Source organism: Xyrauchen texanus, chromosome 32, assembly GCF_025860055.1.
Source record: "Xyrauchen texanus isolate HMW12.3.18 chromosome 32, RBS_HiC_50CHRs, whole genome shotgun sequence".
Classification (NCBI taxonomy): Eukaryota; Metazoa; Chordata; class Actinopteri; order Cypriniformes; family Catostomidae; genus Xyrauchen; species Xyrauchen texanus.
In genome coordinates this window covers 17,566,449-17,591,792 of record NC_068307.1, presented here as the reverse complement: position 1 = coordinate 17,591,792, position 25,344 = coordinate 17,566,449, and the positions used below count along the sequence as shown (strand labels likewise).

The 25,344-nt window shown below is 41.8% G+C and overlaps 1 protein-coding gene across 1 annotated transcript in view; it reads right to left on the bottom strand.

Annotated features, from left to right (window-relative positions):
* The window catches only part of grin3bb (glutamate receptor, ionotropic, N-methyl-D-aspartate 3Bb), a 142,067-nt gene extending 121,551 nt beyond the window's left edge, over positions 1 to 20,516 (bottom strand). The window contains 1 exon segment of the mRNA XM_052101232.1: positions 20,058 to 20,516. Coding sequence (XP_051957192.1) covers positions 20,058 to 20,516 — 459 coding nt within the window.
* Positions 20,517 to 25,344: the final 4,828 nt, after the last annotated feature.

The following is a 25,344-nucleotide window of genomic DNA, read 5'->3' as shown; positions in this document are numbered from 1 at the left end:
TCTGATCCATGAAAAAAGGCCAATGAGAAGTTGGTAGTCAGTATTTGCATACTCCGCCCCGGACATACGGGAATAAAGGTGAGACAAAACTAGAGTTCATTCAGAAATTTTCTTCGGAGCCGATGGTTGTGCATGCTGTTCACGTGAGATCACACCAGTTCCAGTATTCCTCTGACGCTCTGCATGCTGTTGGATTGAGGGCGCATTACAGCAGTGATTTTCTCCTTCTTGCACGGCAGTGCAATTGCCCCTGGGCGCTTCGACAGTGCAGAAACCCAAACTCTAATAGAGTTGTTTAAGAGAGTGATTTGCTCTAAAAAAGCAATACAAAGCGGTGTTGAACGTCCTTTTCAGGACACGTCTTTTTAAAGACGTGTTTCCTCCTCTGTGTAGTTTCTGGATGCAGTTGATTTCTCCCCACCTCCTACGGTCATAAAAGCTGCCTGGCATACCTGGGTTGCGATTACACACAGGCAGCGTTTTTATGAATGGCCTATGTTTTCAGGGCGAGAACATAGCCATGACAGCATTGCGGTCGTATGCTTTCTTTTGTCATGAGAGAAAGCCACTTCAGCCGCCCCACGCACCTCGTCTCTTTCCCACGGGATTGGGGCAGGCGCCACAGGCGATGAAGGCTATTTGGGGACAAAGACAGGCTGTGTTTGCCAGGTAAATCCCTGCGAACCTCCCGCCTCCTGGGGTGCTTGCTGGCTTCCGTCCGAGCTCGGGATGACCGTTTTCTCTCCAATAAGGTTATGTTCTCAGTGCGAGAACATAGCTGTGGCAGCATTGCGGTCGGGGCTTTCTTTTGTTATGAGGCAGGCGCCGTGGGTGATGAAGACGATTTGGGGACAATGACGGGCCTGTTCGCCAGGTAAATCCCCACGAACCACCCGCCTCCCCAGCAAGCTTACTTGCTCCCATCTGCTGCGGGATGAGTGCGGCTCGCTTCACGGCCGGCCTGCCGGTCCCTTGAGCTCCCGGGATTGGATGACGATAATCACCGCTGCATCGGAGAGCGTTACAGCGGCGTCTGATGTTGATGACTCGTCTGCGCCGCCACCTTCGGGTCTGCGCGCCCAGTCTGAGCCTGATGCACAGAGGTCTGATATGCTTCCCCGGGTACCGTGAGTGCGAGGTTGGACCGGAAAATCCCGTCCCCCCCACGACTGTTCCCCGGCCGGCCGGTTCTGACGAGTCCAGAGGACGCCATTACAGGACCTCCTCCTCAGTCACCTGCCAGATGTGCGGAGCAAGGTAAGTGCTTCGAGTCTTTTCTCAGCACCAGAGCCTCAGGACGAGTCCTCGCCTCCCGACGGCGCTGCGAAGCCTTGCCGGGTACATCAAAAATACTCGTCCCTTTGGTGCCCCTTGAATGGAGATTGGATGCGTGGCTCTCACTTCCCAACCCGTATCGCTGGCTGGCCCGGACCATCCGACTCGGTTACACAATTCAGTTTGCCAGGCCCCCGCCCCCCTTCGCTGGGCGTCCGCTTTACCGCAGTGCACGGCCAACATGCCAAACTCCTACTCACTACTTAGATCTCATTAATTCAGAAAAACAGAACAAAATATTTTTTTTAATGAAAAATTATCTCGTAATTCTGAGATAATTAAGTCGTTAATTCAGAAAAACAGAGTAGATTTTTTTTTCTCAAGTGAATGCAATACGCCTCGTGAGATAATAGCAGGGTTTCATCAAAGGCATAGAAAACCATAACATCATAAAACTAGAAATTACTAACTCACCTGACGTTGTGGCATATTGTTGCAGTTTTCACCATTTGACTCTGTCATGTTTGATGGTGGCTAGAGAAGACATCTATCCATAAAATAAATTTTTCGTCTTCTTTGTGCTGCGTGGTGATTGGAGACCAACAGCCAATCACAATTGACCTTTACTTTTCCGATTGGTTGATTTTGTGGCACACTTGTAACGCTGTTGCAAGTTGAGCGCGCGTGTGTGTCAAGAGTTGAGCGCGCGCGTGTGTCAAGAGTTGAGCGCGCGCGTGTCAAGAGTTGAGCGCGCGCGTGTCAAGAGTTGAGCGCGCGCGTGTGAAGAGTTGAGCGCGCGTGTGTCTGAAGAGTTGAGCGCGCACAGAATTAAGAGGTTGAGCGAGAGAGAGAGAGAGGGACTTGACAGAGCGCAGAGAATAAATTTGTGAGAGCACCTGAGTAAACTGCGTGAGAGGGTTATTATTGCACGTTAATATGGATAATAGCAAATACATTTATTGAGCACGGAATCGTTTTTTCTTTGCTCAAACGATTTTTTTATTTGCGATTGTTAATTTCTGTTCAAAATATAATGCAATGTGCTTGCAAAATATAGTTCTCTGTGCTCAAAACTTACAATTACTCGCTCAGGAATGAGGCACATATATAACGCCATACTCCGACACAACGTCTCGTTCCCTCCATCAGGGAATGTAGGTTACATCCGTAATCTAGAGGTTTTCTTTCCTAAGATAGAAATAAATGCATTTTCATAGGAAAAGCAGTATTTTTAGAGTCAAATTTCAGCACTTTCAAAATCTGCGATTAATCAAGATTAACTAAGAACAGAATATGCGATTAATCGCGATTACATATTTTAATCAAATGACAGCACAAAAAATAGCATTTCGTGGTTTAACTACTGCTGAAATACCATGTGTTCTAATTAGACTACTCAGAAATGCCTCTGTAGTTTCAGCATTAGGTATGATCCACACCTTAATTTAATCATTCCCTTAATTATAAACTACGTACTGTTATTATATCACATATATCACATAGATGTTTGTTTCAATGAATTTTGTCCTGCTGCAAATATATTTCACTAACGCCTACATTAAGGCAATAGATACTCCCCCTTTAGTAATAACTACAGAGATGTCAATCCTGTCCAAATCAGTACATGAAATCACAGATGACCTGTTTATAATTATAAATAAAGGTTTCACATAGAAAACATATCCTTCAGTACACAAGCTCTAATAATGCTTAAGTTCTTAGTCCCATTATATTATTACTAAGAAGTTACAATATTGCTGCATCTGGATTTGCATACTTTCAGAGTATGTACTGCATTTGATAGATAACTTACTTCTCCACCATTAATAGGGTAAAGTACATTCTTTAGGTATAAATACATTAATTTACATACACCATCCAGCAATGTGGGCATTGTCTTGTGACCAGACCTTGACATACAGCATCCAGCAACGTGGGTATTGTCCTGTGACCAGAACGCATGACATTGTAACAACAACCGCGGAAATAATTTACTCTTAAGTAGAATATAACCACAAGGACTTTAATGTTTCCTATACCACTGACAAAAAAGAAGGGAAAGTATATGATAGTAAAGTGTCCAGTAGATGGCACTTCAGAATATTGGCAGATGCAGTAGGTCATCCAGGTATTGTTCGCCTTCTGTTTAATGAATACTGTGGATTCGGACATCCTACTCATTAAACATTCTGTTTTTGGAATACTATGTATTAGGGATGTTTGTGGGGCATCACTTCATGAGTGTTCATACATAGTGTAACATGCTTTAGATTAAAAGTACCTGCAAAATGGGCTGGATAGACTTAAAGGTGGACTTAAAAGTTGTACTAAATAATTTAGTATTTATGTTTATGGACTTTATACTGGTACGGTGCAGATGAAGCATTACACAGTGGCAAGTTGTGATTGCAGAAGTACCATATTCACAGGCAAACTTATGTGATTAAATTATTACCCAACCGAAAGTGTCTGATAATAAAGGGAAAACAGAGATAAAATGAGTTTCATTTGACTGGCATGGCATAAAAAATAAAAAAACATATTATATTAAAACAAATAATTCTTTAGGTGTAAAATTTGATGTGTAACACAGCACACCTTAGCAACTGCATAGCAACACCCTGGCAACCACACAAAACACCCTAGCATTGTGGTGTATCTCTTAAACCCTTATCCTCCACAATATGAATCTGCCGGAAGGCTGTGGTTATCCATTTTGGATATGGAGTTCACATGATTCACTTCAGGGCCACTTTTAACTCCACATGAAAAGAGCTGCAGAAAGTGGATGAAGTGGCATTCTACCCATACTACTCTTACTGCTTCTGTCATATCTATGAATAAAAGAAATAGTAAGATTAGTATGGTATGTGTATATATTGATATATTTTTAAATAAACTTTTTTCTTTTCTTCAGTACATACTGAATAGAGATGTACACACAAACACACACACACACACACACACACACACACACACACACACACACACACACACACACACACACACACACACACACACAAACAACACAACACAACCTCACACCTACACTTCACATAATATCATGCAATATGTGTTTTGTTTGTTTTTGGTTTATTGGTTTGTTTATCTTGTATTTATTTTGTTGTATTTCCATATTTTGCTCTAAGAAAAAGACAAGGAAAAGTAGAAAAAAAAAAAAAAAGATTAGTATGGTAGTATGCCATTCTGAAAACTGTCAACATCTTGTTATACTTTTTCGACGTTGTGTCGAATGAAGCGACACTAGGGAACTTTGTTGAAGGCCTCAGTTACCTCTGAACTTGAGAAAAGGCCAATGAGAAATTGGCTGACAGAATTTGCATGTCCCTCCCCCGGACATACGTGTATAAAAGGAAATCGTGCATATGTTCATTCAGATTTCTTCTTTGGAGCTGAGCGGTTGTGTGATCAGCGAGCTGAGATCACTTCTGTTCCACTCAACTCAGCAGAGCGTTGCTGTTGGATCTACAGCGCGTATCAGCGGCTTTCTCCTTCTCTGCATGCCAGTGCAGCTTTGCCCCTGGGCGCTTTGACAGCGCTTCTAAAGGAGAAACTTTTATTTCTCTAAAAGAGCACACACAGCAGGCTTGAACGTCCTTTTTAAAGATGCCCTTCCACCCCTGTGTTGTTCCTGGATGCAGTCGATATCTCTCTGCTCCTGACGGTCATAGACGCTGCCTCGTGTGTCTGGGCCGTGATCACACTGAGGCAGCGTTTGTGGATGGTTCTTGTTCTCACTGCGAGAACTTTACCATGGCAATGTCCTAAAAAGGAATGTTACTCCAGCCGTCCCTCGAGTCGCTCCTTCCAAATGCCGTTCTCATGGCAACCTGGTGCCACACTCTGGCAGTCCCGGCACCAAGGATGTGGACCCCTCGCCTCCGGACCCACGACTGCTGTCCCCCGGCCGGCAGGTTCTGATGAGTCCATAGGACACCTACACAGGACCTCCTCCTCAGTCACTAACCCGCCCCCTGCCACTTGTGTGTAGCAAGGTAAGTGCTTTGAGTCTTCTCTCAGCACCAAAGCCTCGGGATGCACATTTGCCTCCCGATGCAACACTACCTGCTCTGCCCCGCTGCTCCGCACCGCCAGGTACATAAAAAAATTATGGTCCCCTTAGCGCCCCTCGCATGGAGCTTGAAGGCGTGGCTTTCACTTCCCAACCCGTCGCGCTGGCTGGCCAGGACAATCCGACTCGGCTATGCGATCCAGTAGGTAAGGCCCCCGCCCCATTTCACCGCCGTCCATTTTACCTCGGTGCACAGTGAAGACGCAAACACCATACGTGTGGAGATCGCGACCCTTTTACTCAAAGACGTGATATAGCCTGTCCCTCCAGCCGAGATGAAGACGTTTCTACAGCCCTTCCTTCATCGTACCCAAGAAAGGCGGCAGCTTACGACCAATCCTGGACTGGTCGTGTTTTCAGCCAGGCCTTGCACAAACTCCCGTTCAAGATGCTCATGCAAAAACACATTCTAAAATGCGTCCGGCATCAGGATTGATTCAAAGTGGTAGACCTGAAGGACGCGTACTTCCATGTCTCTATCTTGCCTCGACACCAACCCTTCCTACGGTACGCGTTCGACAGCCAGGCTTATCAGTACAAGGTCCTCCCCTTCAGCCTGTCCCTGTCCCCTCGCGTCTTCACGAATGTCCCCTGCTAAGGGAAGTGGGCATCTGCATACTCAACTACATCGAAGAATGGCTCATCCTAGCCCACTCAAGAGAGTTACTGTGCGCACAAATTGGCATGGTGCTCAGGCACCTCAGCCGTCTAGGTCTTCAGGTCAACTGGGAAAAGAGCAAGCTCGCCCCAGTTCAGAGCATCTCTTTTCTTGGCATGGAGTTATACTCAATCTCAATAACAGCGTATCTCACCAACGAGCATCCAGTTGGTGCTGAAATGCCTCACCTTGTTCAAGCCAGGCACAGTTACACTAAAACAATTCCAGAGGCTCCTGGGGCATATGGCATCCTCTGTGGTGGTCGCTTCAGCACTGGCTTCAGACTCGAGTCCCGAGATGGGCATGGAGCCGTGGCACATACTGTGTATTCATCACCCCAGCTTGCCGGCAGACTTTCAACCCCAGGACAGACCTCGGTTTCTGCGGACAGGAGTACCCCTACAGCTGGTGTCCCGACGCGTTCTGGTCACCACAGATGCCTCCAAACAGGGTTGGGGCACATGTGCAATGGGCACGCAGCTACTGGACGGAGCCCTGGCTGGGTTGGCACATCAACTGCCTAGAGTTGCTGCCTGTAATTCTTGCCCTGCTGAGTTTTCTCCCGCTACTTCAGGGCAAGCACATCTTGATTCGCTCAGACAGCACCACCACGATAGCGTACATAAATTGCCAAGGCCATCTCCTCCTTTGGAGCCATCAGCGACTCGCATAATTAAATCAACAGCATTGCGCGCCACTCATATCCCGGGCAACCTCAACACGGCAGCGGACGCGCAGTTCGGCAAAGCACAGGTAGACCTGTTTGCTTCCCAAGAGATTTCCCACTGCACGCTCTGATACTCCCTAGCGGAGGCTGCCCTGGAAAAGATGCATTGGCACACAGCTGGCCCCGGGGGCTGTGTAAGTACACATTTCCCCAGTGAGCCTACTTGCACAGGTGCTGTGCAAGGTCAGGGAGGACAAGGAACAAGTCACTCTAGTGGCCCACATGGACTTGGTTCTTGGATCTCACGCTCCTCACGACAGCCCCTCCCTGGCGAATTCCCCTGAAGGAGGACTTTCTTTCTCAGGGACGGGGCACCCTCTGGCATCTGCGCCCAGACCTTTAGAACCTCCATGTCTAGCCCCTGGATGGGATGCAGAAGATCTAAGTGGCCTACCACGTGCTGTAGTAGACACAATCAACCAAGCCAGAGCTCCCTCTACAAGGCAACTTTATGCCCTGAAGTGGCGCTTGTTCACAAATTGGTGTTCTTTCTGATCTGAAGAACTGCAGAAATGCTTGGTTGGGTCAGTGCTCTCATTTCTGCAGGAGAGGCTAGAGAGGAGGCTGTCACCCTCCACCTTGAGGGTTTATGTAGCCGCTATAACGGCTCACCATGATGCAGTGGACGGTAAGTCCCTAGGGAAGCACGATCTGATCATCAGGTTCCTTAGAGGCGCCCGGAGACTGAACCCTCTCAGGCCATGCCTGTTCCCCTCATGGGATCTCTCCGCGGTCCTTTCAGGCCTCCAGAGAGAAGAATCAGTTGGGCTCAAAGCCCTCTCCTTGAAGACGGACCTCCTGATCATGCTTGCTTCCATCAAGAGGGTTGGGGACCTGCAAGTGTTCTCTGTCTGGCAGACACCCATGCCGTCCTAAGACCTCGACCGGGCTACGTGCTCAAGGTTCTTGTGACCCCTTCAGGGATCAGGTAGAGAACATGCAAGTGCTGCCCCGGGAGGAGGCAGACCCAGCCTTATCATTGCCTTGTCTGGTGTGTGCTTTGCGTACTTATGTGGACCGCACGCAGAGCCCCCTTGCGGGTTCGAGCACACTTCGACGAGAAGTGTTGCAGCCTCATGGGCATTGGCCAATGGCTGGGCAACACCCAATACCTTTACAAGATTTTACAATCTAAGGGTTGAGTCAGTCTTGTCCCGTGTTCTCTCAGGTCTGAGCATGTAGAACTCGGGAATACAGAACATCTGACCGGGTGTTCCGCTTGCACATAGCACCATTCCCCTCCACTGAGTTGATTACGTGCACTCTTTTGCCCAGGAGAGTCCACTAAACTCAAGCTCCCTGGATGTCCTTCCTCCCTAAACCTCTGGTCCGCAAATTAAGTGGAGGAATTCCCCGACCAGACCCACTACAGGTACTAATTACTCTGTTCTGGAATAGGGGCTCCACAGGATGGGCCTTCATGGATTAATCCCCCTGTGTGTATTTTCTGTGGTCCCCCTACCGGCGGACCCGTGTCTCCCTTGGGCAGTCCCCTCTGCCCCCTGGTCACCGTGTTTGTAGCAACTCCTCCCTCGTGTTGGCACGCAACTGTCTACCCACACTTGCGTCAGCAGCTCACGTACACGATTCAGCACATGGCATGATTGAATAGGGACCCCTAATGTCGCTTCATTCGACACAACGTCAAGTGAACTACAGATGGGGAATGTCTAGGTTACTCTTGTAACCTCCATTCCCTGATAGAGGGAACGAGACGTTGTGTCCCCCCCGGCCACCATGCTGAACCGAGCCACTGTAGCGGCTGAAACTTATTCTCGGCTCCTCAGTGCAAAACCTGAATGAACAGATGCAGGATTCCCTCCTTTTATACCCGTATGTCTGGGGGAGGGACATGTAAATTCTGTCTGCCAATTTCTCATTGGGCTTTTCTCAAGTTCAGAGGTAACCAAGGCCTTCAAGAAAGTCCCCTAGTGTCGCTTCATTTGACACAACGTCTCATACCCTGCATCATGTAATGGAGGTTACAATAGTAACCTAGACGATTTGAAGAGCTTCAGTGGTAAAATTTGGACTTGCAAAGGATGCAAAGTACTTTATTTTAGTCACGAGTCCCATCTGGGCTTGTTTTGTATAAGGTCCTTTCTCTATCACTGTATCAATGGAACAGCATCTCTGTTGTGTGTTTGCAGTGTGTACATCAGGGTAATGCCCCCTGATGCATTGAAAAGGTTACGCCCTATTCCAGTGTCTTAAATGAAAATTTGTATTTAAGAAACATTAAACATTAAATATTAAGTTAAACATTTTAAATTAATTGCATACTCATAAAAACATACATTTTGTCAGCTCTAATTTTAATGCTTGCATTACATAACCAACTACCTATACAAGGTTACTATAGCCTGACTAATGTTGAATTTAGAACACGGAAGGCCGAAACCAGAAAAGCAAGTGCGTCTACGCGTGAGCCACAAAATAACGTGGCTGCTTAAGCTATTGCGTCATTCAGCTCACATTTAATCTTATTAAAAGATTATCAGTTAGGTTTATGGTAGGTATGTCTAACTTGTTCACCTCACATCTGTTTTTATTACACTATCGGTTAGGTTTAGGTGTTGGATTTAGGGTAGGGAGGTCAATTTTGTTTATTTCAAAATAAATAAAAAAGTCCAATATGCTTTTTATTACACTATTTGTTAGGTTTCGGTTACAGGTTTCGGTTAAAGAGGGTTTTATTTATTTAAAAATCCAAAGAGATTTAACCTTAAAAACCTATTTTTGGAAGAACATTAAATGTGCTTTTAGCGCCCTTCAGTGGACATTTCACCTAGAAACTGCAGAAATATGTGAAATAATTAACCACGTTATTTAATTTTGTAAAAATTTTGCCAGTTACATAATTCTCATTAAATCATGCTGCCTGATATCACATGCAATCAATTAGCAAGTGGGTTATTGGCTTTATATGTTGCTCAAACATACGGTTGCAATACAATTTATTTTTAAATACAGGACAGAAAACTGAGTTTGTAAGAGATTTAATGGGATATTTAATGCTTAAAAAATTCAATCTGTTGGTGGTTAAATGTGCAAGATGAAATTGGTGAATCTGTCTGTCATAAGCTTTTGTTTTGCCAAGAGGGAACCGCTCTTTTGACGGATAAGCCAAACAATTTAAGAAACACATGTTCTTTTAAGGATTAATGCTAATTCCACACCCTGATGTGGTAGGGGCAATTTAAGTAAATCACAGTTATCTGGTCCTTTGGGTTCTCTCAGACAGCATACAGTTAGAGCAGGCCAGAACATTCCCACCATCACCACAATGTCACTTCCAAACGTCAGGGGTGAAATCTTCGGAGAAGACTTGTACCCAAGAGGCAATGCTGCCTATCACTGTCTAACACCTGTGCACTGTTATAACTTATCTCTCTCCACCTCTACAGCCTCCCTTTCTGGGACTCCTTCAATTTTTATCTTATCAAGTCACTGCTCATCAAGTCTGCCTCGCTGCAACACAGCAAGCAGTTGCCACAGATCCAGACAGGAGACAGCGCATCAGGTAGAGTTAAATTACGCAACCGCATTGGTATGGGGATGTCAAGGGCAGACTGTAATTCCCAGTCTAGTCTTATAATACCTCACCATTACAGCAGCCTCAATAACAAACAAAATATATCAGTTTTGCTGATGGTAAATTTGCATTTATATTTTATGGATGGGCATTTTAGGAATGGTTATTCGTGAAAGAAATAATTCACTCAAATTAAAATTATGTCATCATTTACTCATCTTCAAGTTTCTCTAAACCGCATCACTTCCCTCACAAAAATCAAGAGTTTTAAAATGATTGCCAAAGCTTTGCTGAAGATTCACCACTACTGGTGAAGAGCTGCAAAATTCTGGCAAACATTTTCAGTGAATCACATGTTCATTTGCATGTTCAAAAAAACTTTTTTGGGGGAAATGTATTGCACATTTGTGGCAAGTTTTTTTTTGTAAAGGTTGCTCTCTTCCATGGAACTCAAAAGAGATATACATAAAAATGGAAAATCACCAGTTGCTGTCAAGCTCTAAAAATGACAAAAGAGAAACATGAATGTATAATAAAATGTAGTCAATATGATGTGTGTGATATTCCAAGTCACACAATGGATCTTGAGGTGGCAAGTTTGAATATACATAATTTATTATAAACATAAATAGTATATACAAATGAGATAAAAGAGCTATGTCAGAGGGAGGCCTGTCCTTTCCTAACCAGAGACAAATAGCTCTTAACACAGACCTTACTTCCTGAGGAGGATGTATAATAAATAATCTGTGAAATGTGTGGAAGCAGACAGGTACAAGTGGAGAAGGCACATCACTTATCCTATCATATCCATTCAACAAGCTATCCTTCCACAGCATTCCAGTGCCATGTATCATGTGTATGGCTTTTAGGCAATGGCTAAGACTTGAAGTGCTTCTGTGGTAATTTAATTCCAACCAGTGTTTAGAACTAAAGAAAATGTTAGAATCTAATTTCAAAAATCATAAATGCATTAATTAAAACATAAATTAATGTGTTATGCAATATTAATTATTTGCATGCATTAACAAGTAAATTTTGGCAGCTCAAAAAAATAAAATAAAATAATTCTCATTCTCCTGTCTAACTGGACAATTATCGTTCAGAATAAAGTACAAAGTTGACCAGACTTTTTTTTTGTCAATAGTCAAACGAATGGCTATGTGAGACTAGAAGATAGATGATCGATAAACAGAGGATAATGCATCACTTCCATCTAGATAACATTATTGAAATACCTAAAAGACTGTACTGGTCCATGTTGAGATACAGGCATGGTTTTGTCTCTTTACACTGAGTGTTAAGGTCATGAAGGGAGTGTATACATCCCATTAACAACAAGAAACGGAGCCCGCTTTCTTTAACACGCCATGTCATCCTGCCAGTGGCTCTCAGAATTTTGATTAAATTCCTATCGATTTTTGCGCTATGCTGATCTGTGTGTCATTAATTACATTTATTGCAACACATATTGAAACTTGGGGAGTCAATTGAGAGAGAGAGGCTGAAGATTATTCAATTATAACTGAAAATAAGGTTAAAGCATTCAAGTTTGGTGGTGTGTTGTTATAAAGCAGCTCTCACTTGAACGATTTTACGTAAAATGTAAAAAACTGTCAAATAAAAAATATTTTAATATTTAATTGAAAAGTTAAATGCTTGTGAGAAAAGAGAAACTTTTAATAAATCATGCCACAAGTGATATCCAAAAATGTGGCATCCATTTGTGTCATATTACCTAATTTGTCCATTTAAGAGTCTAAAGTAAAGTCATCTCCTACCTAGTTTCAGCCTCAGAGCCAACGCCCACAGACCGTTCAATGCTCTAATCTGATTGTCTTATTTTAAGTAAAGGCATGCATGTTTTTAATCTTTGAGCTTGGAAACTGTCATTTTTACGAGGTAGGATGATACAATGAGCGCTTTTGAGGATGAAATAGGATCATTTGATTCAGTGGAGCACTGAATTTGCCACAGATTGCAAGGTTAGTGGCATTCGATTATTGAGAGAGAGTTTTGTTTGAGAAACTTTTGTAGCAAGAACTGAACGGTCTCTTCTTCTTTGTTTTCTTAGTTATGACTGAAATATTCTATTTATTACTTATAAATTATCAGAAAATTTTGATCACAGTGTGAAATATTTTCTCTATTTTTCCAGAGTTTTATGTAAAATTGTTCATACAGAGTGATGCTGCATTATTTTATATATTTATTTTTTATGCCGGTCCATTATTGATGTATAATGTATTTTAGGGCTGGGTATTGATACAGATTTTATAATTTTGGTCACATTTTGGCTTTTTAAAAATTAACAAATCCATGTATTCAATCAATAAATAAGATATGGGGCTCTATTTTCCATGGTGCCTGTTCGAAACTTGGCCTGTTTGGCAAACATCTCAGCCTGGATGAAGGAACATCACCTGCAACTTAACCCAGCGAAGACTGAGCTCCTTGTTTTTTCAGCCAACTCAGCTTTTGAACACATCATCACCATTCAGCTGGGTGCAGCTACATTTCTGCCTTCCAAAACGGTCAAAAATGTAGGGGTAAACATCGATAACCGACAAAATGTTATAGACCACATCTCAAAGACTGCACGATCATGTAGATTTACACTCTGCAATATCAGGAAAACAAGACCCTTCCTCTTCTTGTTCAGTCACTTGTCATAACAAGACTGGATTACTGTAATGCTCTCATTGCAGGCCTCCCTGCATGCACAATTAGACCCCTGAAAATGATCCAGAATGCAGCTTCAACGAACAAAAGAAAGCGCATGTTACATCACTCCTTGTCTCTCTTCACTGGCTGCTGGTTTTTGCACATATCAAATTCAAGGCTCTGATGCTGGCATACAGAAAAGTCACTGGGTCTGCTCCAGCATTCCTAAAATCACTTCTGCAGATATGTTCCCACCAGAAGCCTGCGGTTGGCTATTGAGCACCTTGTCAAAAAAAAAAAAAAGAGGCACCAAAACACTTTCCCGGACATTCGGTTTCATTGTACCTTGTTGGTGGAATGACCCTCCCAACTCCATCAGTGAAGCTGTTACGTTTAGCAGGAGGAGGCAGACAAGGAGTGAGGATCTAAACGCAGACTCTTTATTGATCAAAGTGAAAACAAACAAAATTGGAACAAAGGAAACGTCCACGATGGGAAAATGAAACCAAAACATAAAAACATCCAAGGGTACACGAAATGGGTGAACAAGGTAACATCTACTTCAGACATCCACAAACAACGATCGACAGAGACTGAACAAACAACCGGGCTTAAATTCAGAGGGGTAATGAAGATCAAATGACAAACAGGTGAGAACAATGATTGAAAGCTGGCAGTGATGAGGGCCGGGAATTGTAGTTCATAAGAGGTGACACGAGAAACACGGGGCAGACAACAAGGAATCGTAACAGAAGCAGACTCACTCTGTCTTCTTATCTATGCACTCATTTTAAAAAATTAAATAAAATGCACATGTTAATGAGAGAGACTTGAGTGGCTTTATTTTATATGTGCCATGCATGATTAGAATACATTATTTGATTTTTTTTTTTTTGACTGTAGAAAACAAATAAGGTTTTAAAAGAGACATTATTCATTTACAAATGGGTGTGTGGATCTTGTCTTTGGACACACATTACACAGAACAACTTTTCCTCTCAACATGCAGAGAAAGGATCTCGCTGTTGAATACTCCACCACAATTACTGGTGAGTGAAATTTAAACATTTACCAGCCAGTTGACAAATATATACATTTAAGTCATACACATTTGGTTGTTAATGGGAGTGATTTCCTCTCATTTTAGTAAAGGGTTGTGCCAGGACTTTTGTTGTGCATAGAGTAAAAGATCAATCTTGGGATTTAAGAATCAATATCTAGATCGTTCATATGAACATCATGATGCATCGTAAAATCTATATTTTTACTCACCCATAATACATGTCAGATTAACTTGCTCCTAAATGACAGGTAAAATAAAAACAAACTGTGGTTGGTCAGTGTAGATGTCAGTCAGGCAGTCTCTTGCTGTCTAAATAATTGCTTCTTGGCCAGAATAAGCTGCAGTAAGGACCATACGTGATGTAGTCCAGTCAAAGGTGTGGCTATATGAAACTATCTTCTACCAAAAGCAACAGATTCTTCAGAACAACTTCACTCATTATCGTGGCACCATGATAAACAGCAGCATCTAAAAAGCGCAAGAGTGTAGCAATCCCAGGGAGAGGACCAGTATGAGGTTAAATACCTATTACAATGTCACCATGATGGCAGAGCAAGTTTGTGATCTCATTAATTACAGTAGTTTGGTAGTTCATGAGATTCACCTCTGCCTGGGACCGAACCTGCAACTATTGTTTTAGCCCAGATTTTAATCCATTTAATTGCCAAACAATGCATGGAAGATATTTCTATCCGGAAGACACGCAGTGAAGTTTAAGATGCCATTTATTTGATAAATTTAAAACAGAAAGTAATGTCTCTCTCTTTGGCGTAGGCCCCGTCCGGCGGTCCGAGGGAGTTGTACCCGGAACCGTCATGTCCTGCCGGAGATAGGAGGCAGGGGCAAGGAGCCTACCCCCATGCGGAACAGGGCTCAACTGGTGCTGGTGGGGTGGTGGAGGTTGCCGTGTTAGCATACTGAAACAGCAATGTGATAGATTGTGAGCAGACTTATAAAGCATTGGCTTACATGCGATTGGCTAGGAATTACCCAGCTAATGATGTGATGATGTACAGCTGCTAGTCTTCCTGCAAGACCTACGCTGCGCTTCCATTTCTTTGAACAGGGAAGGTTGAGGAAAAGCATTGAATAGGACAAAACAATATAGTCAGAGTCTGACACAGCTTGAATGTTAACTGTTGCACAGTAGTTATATTTATGGATCTTTTCACATGAAACAATTGCAGACTTTTTCAACAAGATGTAAGAACAGCAGCAAAGTGCATCTTCATGCTCAAAGACAAGAAACCATTGTGTACTTTGTGAGATAATAAGTAGCCTATTGGCCGCTTAAATGTTCACCTTGCAATGTTATTGCAGCAAATTCTATTTACATTTGTGTTTAGCTAACAATCAGCAAAACTCAAAGCATTTCATTACTTTAAAAGAGGCGTTCTCTTAGTGATTCTTAAGTTAGGTTTCTTTATATAAATAAATACAATAAGAAGAAATACAGTGTGGTCCAAAAGACTGATAGCCCATTTAACATGTGGAATTAAAAACCAGGACATAAACAAAACATTTAACGATTTACAAATGTTTTAATCAAAAAGACATAGAATCATGTAAAATGAATAAGAAATAATAAAGATTCTGCACTATTTAGAGGTCACTAATCAAATAAGCATATTTGTAACATTAACCAACTTAACTCATTTAACTTAACTCATGCAAATGTCAGATTTTTCTGACATAAGTACAATTATTTCATATAGTATACATATGAGGCCATAAAAACAACATGTGTAATAATTACACAAAATTGATAACACTTTGCAATAAGGTTCCATTTGTTAACATTAGTTAACAACATTAATTAACATGAACTAACATTGAACAATTCTTATTAAGCACTTATTCATCTTAGTTAATGTTACTTTCAACATATACTAATACATTTTTAAATCAAATTTTGTATGAGTTAACATTAGTTAATGCACTATTTACTAACATGTACTAACAATTAACAATTGTATTTTTATTAACTAATATTAACAAAGATTAATACATAATGTAACAAATGTATTGTTCATTGTTTGTTCATGATACTTTCTGTATTTAAATGGAACCTTATGGGGTCCTGCTAGGGTGTGTAGAGTCACGTTGGGTTAACCTCATCGTGGTCACTATAATGTGGTTCTCGCACTCAGTGGGCCACGTGATGAGTTGTGTGTGGATGCTGCGGTGTATAGCGTGAAGCCTCCACACGCGCTAGCTCTCCGCAGTAATGTGCTCAACAAGCCACGTGATAAGATGCGCGGATTGACGGTCTCAGACATGGAGGCAACTGAGATTCGTCCTCCGCCACCACGAGGACATAGAGCACATTTGGAATTGAGCATACCAAATTTGGGAGAAAAGGGGAGAAGAAAAGAAAAAGGAAACTTATTGTAAAATGTTACCTAAATGTAATTTTTTTAATGTTGTTAAATAGTTTTAGATAAAGTATAACACATCACACTGCTGGACACTGTTGTCACAGCTTGACATTTAAAGTAAACTACTGCAAACAGTAGTCCACAGTGCATCAGTGTTGCCCATAGGTGACCTTTAAAATCCCACATAATTTATGTTTAGCAAACTATGAGATCTTTTACAACACAGTGAGGAACAGCGTAAAATATTTAAAGAGTTTTGGTTTGATGCAAAATTGTTTTCTAATCAAACTTGAACACTACACTGAAAAATCTTTTAATTGGAGATTAGTTAAAAAAACCTAGGAAACAAATTCCACTCAGAAATTGCTTGTACATTTAACAGACCACACTTTCAAGTAAAGGGTACACACAATTCTTGGTGGCTTTAACTATGAATTATCAAGTAAAGTTTACTCTGTTTCAAGTACATTTTCTTCAGCATACTTAAGCAATGTAGCACTGAATAAAGCCATGCTTTTTTTTAACACTCTTAGTCATGTACCATGACACACAGATGCCTTACAGAGGGAAGCTTAATGCATGCTACATTAAATTTCATAGACAACATAATTTTGCTTTACTGCTGATAAAATCACAATATAAATGTGCGCACGAAGACCTGAACACTTTGTTAACAATCAACAGCTAATTTTTTTATCGTGAACTGGCAATTTTGAGTAGAAAATTAACTTCAGACTTTACAAAACAAGATGTTATCAAACATAACAAACAAAATCAACTGTAAAAATAGTGTAAACAAACTTGCAAACAGTGAAACCATGCAAACACATTCATTATTCAGGCCGGTGCAAGCTGGAAACACCAGCTTTGAAAAGTTAAGAAAAATTGACACAAATCAGTAAATAAATATGACAAGAATTTCTACTTTAGGTTTGATACATGATTACACAATGTAAAGATAGAAATAATAAATCATTATTTATTAATAAGATAGAGCATGATTCAATTGAGTACAAATATAGAATGTACTTACTATTTTCAACTTCACACTTAAACATATTCAATGTAGAAAGTACTTAATCTTTTCTGCTATTATAAATTCACAGCAAAATATGTACTGTACTAAGCACATAGTTTAGCCAGTTTAAGAATTCTCCTAAAGGATTGCAATCAATGTTATGGTATTTTGATAAACTGTGATAAAATAAAGCAAAACTTTTATTAGTTCTATTTTAATTCAGGATAATACAAGAGTTTCAAATGTGGGTTGCTTGTCTCAGGATATTTCAGCAGCGTGAAGGCACAACAAGCCCTTATTTATTATGTAAATCATAGTTCTAAAGCATGACATTATTACAGCTCAACACATTCAACTGTACTTAATAAAGATTTTTGGGTTTCGGGTCCAAGTACTGGGTTTCCCTGTCATTTTATGACACTCCCTCCATTCATTCTTTTAAATTTGACTGCAAATTAGAGATTGAGAAGAAAATGTGTTGTTTTAATTAAGTTCATACAAGCATAGCTTGAATGTAACATAAATGTCCTTTTGATTGAAACCTTTGAAGCCAAAACCTTCTGAATGCAATGCTGCATTTTGCTTAAATTTTCCTGACATCTCCACAAAGCAAACTGTGAGAATAACACACAATGAGAGAGAAGAAAAAAAATACTGGGAGCCTTGTGTACATCTCCACATGGAGCTCTGCAACTCAGACAACTGATAAACAGAGCACAAGAGAAAAGGCAGAATGCTGAAGAACACATATTCCTTCAACAGCAATATTAGCAGATCAAGAGAAGCAGGATCCAAGAGTCTCAGAGCTCCATAGCGTCCCATAAGCAGTACAGCAGCAACCAGTTCCCAAAGCCCTTATTATAACCCAACCTTTCTTTTTGCTTGAGCAATGTCACAAGCTAGAGCAGCGCACACTGAGCTTTTAACCTGATTGGCAGATTGCAGGAAGAAATAGAAAAAGGTTTACAGCTTGCACTGTGAGATGATATTTGTCAATGTCTGATCTCCTGACTGTTGTTTTATGTCAGCATCATGACTCAAACGTGTTTGAGAGCCTGTCTGCAATCACTCAACCAGCAGTGGTCTGTGCCATTTTCTTAAGCTGTTACTTTAAAGCCAAACAATGGCCTTGGTGTGCTCTAAACCAGAGATAAAAGCTTTTCAATTTAAAAGGAATAATTAGAAAAGGATTACAAAAATTACACGCAGCTAGATTTTTTGCAGACCACTGAAGTGATTTTAATAGATGGACATTAAACACAAATGTATATATTTCCCCAGCTGACTGTAAGATTTACAGTATTTTCCTCTCTTTTAATTTCTTTAAGTACCTTTTCGGCTAGTGGCGCATGCCAAACCTTTCAACACATGAAGTCAACCTCTACAGCCGAGACAGGTACAGAATATCTACTCAAGTTTAACTTTATCTGTGTTTAACATCATTCTGTGTTAAACTACATGTTAAATATGTCAATGAATGTAGTCAACAATTCAGATTCAAACATGCCAATAAACAAAAAGGATAAATACAATTATTTCAAACAATCATTTATACAGCTGCTGTCAAAAACAAGCTGAAATGCCATTTTAACCACCTAATGTGTTCAGCGCCATATCATTAACTCCAGAATTTGAACCAGAACATATCATTTGACAATCATGAACAGAAGAGGCGCACTCAAGTCTTTGAAACCATGTCAGTGTATGACATACCTGACTGAGCTAATGCAAAGTAAAATATTTTGACCCGAGAGAACACATCTGTCAGAGAAATATTCTCGCTTATGGACCAGGTGCACTACCCAAGAGTCCAAGCACACAAGCTGAGGAGATCTATTGTGACCTGAAGGAAAGATCAGCTTGTCACATTAATCTGCCTTCTCAGAGTAAAGCCAAAACTCGATAAATAAAGGGAAAAGAATCTCCACTGACATCAAAAAGAGTGTGGGGGGGTGGGCTTTAAGTCATTTTGGGTTGCCTGTAAATTGAGGGCATGGTGGTTAATTAGTTGGTTTTATGTAAAATGTTATACAAGGACCTTGATTTGATGATTAACCCCAAATAAGCATTAAATATTTAGGGATTCCTCTTGTGTCCTCTGAATCTCATAGCTCTGTGGATATCTTCCTCGTAAAATAATTGGTTCTTTAATCTTATTATTTTGTATGATTGCTGACCAGTCTGAAGAATCCAGAACACTTCTGTGGCCAAATTTTGTTTGGTCAAGGACAAACAACCCATGTGAAAACATACATCCTTAATCAGCAATCAGAAAGAAGGCTGTATTGTTAGCTATCGGCTTGCATAATATGGAATTTTACTTTTATCTTAACATAAGCGTTATGTTTGCTCCAAAAGATCACAGAATCGTGGATGCAAGAAAAAGCGCACCTGTCAACAATGCGTAATGGCTCCGATTTAATCTATAAAATTTATGTTTTATATAAAATCGACATTTATAAAACTAAAAAGATATATAATTCAAGTGTCTTTGGAGCTAATGAACATGTATGCAAGTCATGTAGCTTAGGTTTGCGCATTAAAGGCGTCACAGGTGCATGCGTAATTGCGCATTGAAAAACTAAACTAGTAATCAGCACATACATTAAAAGTTAATGTCGAATAGGCTCAAATTAAACGTTTTACCTGAGTTCTGAGAGGTTCTCCGTGCTCAATGATGCTTATAAAAGGAATTTCCAAAAAAGAGGACATAAATTCCATTTGTACAATTTCCTCCTGGGTCTGCGGGAAGGCGAGCACAGCCGAGACCCCCTGGACCACTATATCCTGACACACACACCTGAAGAGCGACTCTGGGTCTCCGCTCGTGGATTCCCGAACCACCACTTCCATGCTCAAGTTGTACGGAAGAAAGTTGTTCCCGCTTTCGGCGAGACCGCTGAGGGCGCGGTTGAGAGCCGCCCGCACCCGGACCGGCTGGCGGGAAGGCAGGAGGGCACCCAGGCGCACGGTGTGTCCTATCTGCGCAAGGATGTGACAGGGCTGCGGGTGAGAGCGAACGGGCTGGATGAACAGGGTATGGAGAAGGAAAATTTGCGATCCCAAATAAAAGTATGCCAAGAATCTGTAGAAGATGAAATTCATCCTGCTTCACTCTCAGAGGTGGTGATGAGGCATTGTCAAAAGATAGCATTGCTCGCCTTGTTTTCTGGTCTCTTCTTTAATGTCCTTTATTGTTTTTTTGTGCAGGATGGTTTATGAGGAGTGATCTATGGAGTTACTGTGTGAATGTGATACTCTGCTCAGGAGAGGAGGGGGGAAAGGCGGGGATGTCATTTCGTTCACACCCAAAGAAGCGCGGGAGAGGCGGTAATGGTATCATTAGGAGAACAGCACGAGAGAGAATGAATAAAATAGACTATAAATACATGGGCCATGTAATTAAAACCTCTAAACTTTTATTAAATCCCAACGGGTTTTACAGTTCAATCCTGTGTTTTGCTTGAGGTCTACCTCAAAAACACACTTAACATTGAAATATCAGTTTAAATACATCTTAATGACAGTAATTTCTACTTGATACATTTCAGAAGACTATTGTGAAGATTGCTACATGTGGGGTTTCAGAGACCCAGGTATCAGTGGCCATTATAACAGGACCATTACACACAAATTTATAAAATTCTGTCCCTTAATGTGTCCTCATATTCTTCAAATGATTCCTATGCTGCTGGCAGGTATAAAAATTAATATATGCAGTACATTTTCACATGCTAAGATTCTCTAATTGGTGCACATGTAACCCTCGACTCAGGGTTTTGTTATCTAACTCTAAATATCAATTGTCTAAGTTCGGTCAAGAAGCTTTGGGAAATTTTCCTTTTCTTTTTTTTTAAGCTAAATACTCAGAACTAATTGAATAATCAAAATCTCATAAAAAAGGGAAAAAAACAAATAAAGTAATGCCACACACAGGAATTCGGTCAACCAGAAAATCTATATTGTGAGGCAACTAAAATGCTCTCTGTTCTGGCACTTCAAAACACCAAAGCAATAACCTCAAATGACACTCAATTTCCAATAATTAATTGAGCTTGTTAACAGAATTTAATACAATATAATTGTAACCCAAAAAAAAATCAAAAATGTGGAAAGTTCAGTTTTCTTTTCTTGGGGAAAAAAACAAAAAAAAACATCTCAGCCCCATGTAACGTGTGTAGAGCGAAGAAAAAACAAAATGTCTCAGTCCTACCACTTTCCCAAGCAAAATATTCAGTAAATCAAGGGCGAAGGAAAGAAGAGCTGAAGAGTTGATAGTTTGGGATGAGATGATGAAAAGGATTTGTTCCGGATGAATCCACTCAAATGATCCGGGTCCCAAGTGTATCACCAACAACCAGTCCAAGGGAAAAACCAGTCAGAATGTCTCAGAAACGGTCACAGAAAGCAATATGTATTCATCGACTTCTCTTCCACAGTGATTCAATTCAACTTCCTGGACGCTATGCGTTTTTCTCCGTGCTCCGTGCACATTCACTCTGCGCGCTATTGCTGTGCACTCACTCCTTGCATGAACTAACCTATCTCTTAAAGGGGCAGTAACAAGTTTTAAAGAAATGCAGCTAGTTATTGAAACAGGATATAAATGTCAAGGGTTACACTCTCCCCTTCTAAATCGCATGAGTCCCTGCGTGCGTATTAACAGGAAGACTGGCAGAGAGAATGCCTCCCAAGGAATCAAAAAATGTCATTAGGGCAAGAATTATGGGCTTTCCTAATTCCTCATATTCTAGTGTCTTTGGTGGGCGTCTCTCCCGACCTGAACGTCTGAGAGGTACAGATTCAGCCTCAACTGAATTGTGTGACAAATCTTGGGATTCTAACCCTGCCTCTGGTAAAATCTCCTCTGGGATTTCAATGACAATATGACCAGGGGGAATGCTCAATCTCAATAGCCTCTGAAACCAGAGTGACCGGTGTGCCCCCAGTAACAGCTTCTGAATCTTCTTGTGGGGGTTCAATCACAGGCTGGACAGACTCTGATCTGGGAATAGTTGAAATACATGGAGAGAACTCAGCTGCGTATATTTCTAGTGTCATGACTGTCAGGCTCGAGAGACAAATAATCCATACATACTAGCTCAAGGGGATAAGTTGTCTGTATGGATTCCATGGGAGCTGCTTTCTGAGGGCACGCTTTCCTCCTGAAACATCTTTCACAGGTGTAACATCGCTTCTTAACATCCCTTGCCATCTTCGGCCAAAAGAATCTAGCACGAGCTAGGTCAACTGCACGCTCATAGCCAAGATGGCCCACCTCATCATGAACACCATTCAATGCTCTCTCTCTGCACTTTTGAGGCAGAACCAGCTGGTACAAAGCAGCCCAGTGGGTTGTCCACTTCCGATATAGCACTCCATCTCGTAACTCAAGCCGTTTCCATTCCCGCAGGAGCAGTTTTACCTCGAGGGGCTCGAACTTGGTTTGTTGGAAGTTGGGTTTCTGACCTTGATCCATGAAAGAGATTATCCTTCTCAGAGTTGAATCCTCCCTCTGAGCCTGGTACCAATCGTCACGGGTCATTCCAGGAATAGTCTCGTACCCTGTGGTGGTGAAACCTTCAGGAACAGATGAAGCATCCAAAGCCAAGGACTCTGCAAGAACAACAGACTCTGATGCCTTGGACACGTCACTTGACAAGACAAACGAATGACGTTCACACATCGCAGAGAGTAATTCGAGGGAGATCACCTCAGTTTCCTTGCATAATCGCCGTTTCAAGTCTCCAATAGCCCTCTCTTCTTCAAGGAACGCATCATCTTCCTCTGGTGGATTTTGCGGTCTTCTGGACAATCCATCAGCATCCTTATTGACGGATCCAACTCTGTATTTTATATTGAACCTGTAGGTAGACAACACTGCAAGCCAGCGATGTCCTGCTGCATCGAGTTTTGCTGTGGTCATCACATATGTCAGTGGGTTATTGTCTGTGAGAACAGTAAATTCAGTGCCATAGAGATAATCACTGAATTTCTCACAGACGGCCCATTTCAAGGCCAAATATTCTAATTTGTGGGTAGGATAGTTTCTCTCACTTTTTGAAAGACCCCTACTGGCATATGCGATCACGCGGAGCTTGCCCTCCTGCTCTTGATATAAGGCTGCGCCGAGGCCCTCCCCACAGGCATCTGTATGCAAGACATAGGGAAGTTCTGGGTTTGCGAAATCGAGAATTGGGGCAGATGTCAATTTCTCAATCAGGGTCACAAATGCATTCTCACACTCGGCTGTCCACTCGTCATCAATGTGGGCATTGGTATCCACAGGAGTGCTCGATTTCTCTCTCTTGTAAACCTTCCCCTTTTTCCTTGGAGGACTATATCCTGCAGTCAGACTGTTTAATGGCTTTGCTATTTCAGAGTACCCCTTGACGAAGCGCCGATAATACCCAGCAAAGCCCAGAAAACATTTTAGCTCTCGCCTGGTTGAAGGACGAGGCCAATCGTTCATAGCGGAAATCTTTTCGGGATCGGTGTGAACCCCATCAGCATCCACCACATGTCCCAGATACTTTACAGATGATTTGAAAAAGTGGCATTTCTCAGGAGATAACTTCAGTCCACACTCCTTCAGATGAGTCAACACTTTCATCAGCCTGGCTTCATGTTCCTCAAGTGTTTTAGAAAAGACAATGAGATCATCCAGAAATACGAGTACTTCATTCAAATGCAAGTCTCCTACACACTTCTCCATAAGCCTCTGGAAAGTGCTAGGTGCATTTGTGACACCTTGAGGCATGTGATTAAATTCAAAGAAGCCCAGAGGACAAACAAAAGCGGTTTTGTGTTTATCTTCTTCGGCTAATTCAACTTGGTAATATCCTGATTTAAGGTCCATGACAGAGAACCATTTAGCCCCACTGAGTGCAGAGAAAGCTTCCTCTATGTTGGGAAGTGCATACGCATCTTTTATAGTGTGTACATTAAGCTTCCTGTAATCGACACAAAGTCTGATCTGGCCATTCTTCTTGCGAACCAAAACGATTGGTGATGCGAAGGGGCTCTCTAACTCTCTGATTATTCCAGCATCTAGAAGCTCCCTGAGATGTTGCTTAACAGCTTCCCGGTCACTGGGATGAATTGGCCTAGGTCGTTCCTTAAAAGGTGTCTCATCCTGTAGTCTGATGTGGTGTTTCACTGCAGTGGCATGACCATATGACAAGTCATCAACAGCAAAGACCTCTGACATGGAATTGAGTTTATCGGAGATGCGTTTTTTCCATTCTTCAGGAATGGGTGAGTTATCAAGTTCGAACACCAGCTTCCCACAGGACGCCTGAGCAGAACAAGACAAAAGCTCAGTCTTCAGAGGCAGAACATAAGCAGCTGCCATCTCAGCGATCACACGCTTGGGATGAAGGCTAATATCCCGGTCAGTTATGTTTTTTATTATGACAGGAATCTTTGAACGAGCCTTGTGTGGGGCACTAACCACAGCACACTCAAGCAGAAGACCACCCGGCAAGGGAAAAGACTCGGGTTGCTCTAAGACAAATAAGGCGTTTGCTCGGGTTGCTCTAAGACAAATAAGGTGGACCAAGAACTTGGCCCCTTTTTTTTCTACCCCCTGCTGATACAAGCGGTCGAGAACATTTGTCCCAATCAACAGTGGGACCTTACTATTGAAGTGACAATCTGGGACAACAAGTAGGAGAGAAGGAAGCTCCTCCTCTGCACCTGTGACAGTACAAGGGAAGGTTATGATGGCTTGGATGTAACCAAGGTATGGAACATTCTGTCCGCCGGCACCCTCAACCTCAAACAACGCATGAATTGGCTGAATGGGAACCGAAGAAAGATTTGTCAAATAAAACGCCTCCGAAACAGTCGTAACTTGTGACCCTGTGTCTACGAGAGAATCACACCGAGTGCCTTCAACAAGGACAGATGAAACACAACGTTTGCCAATAAG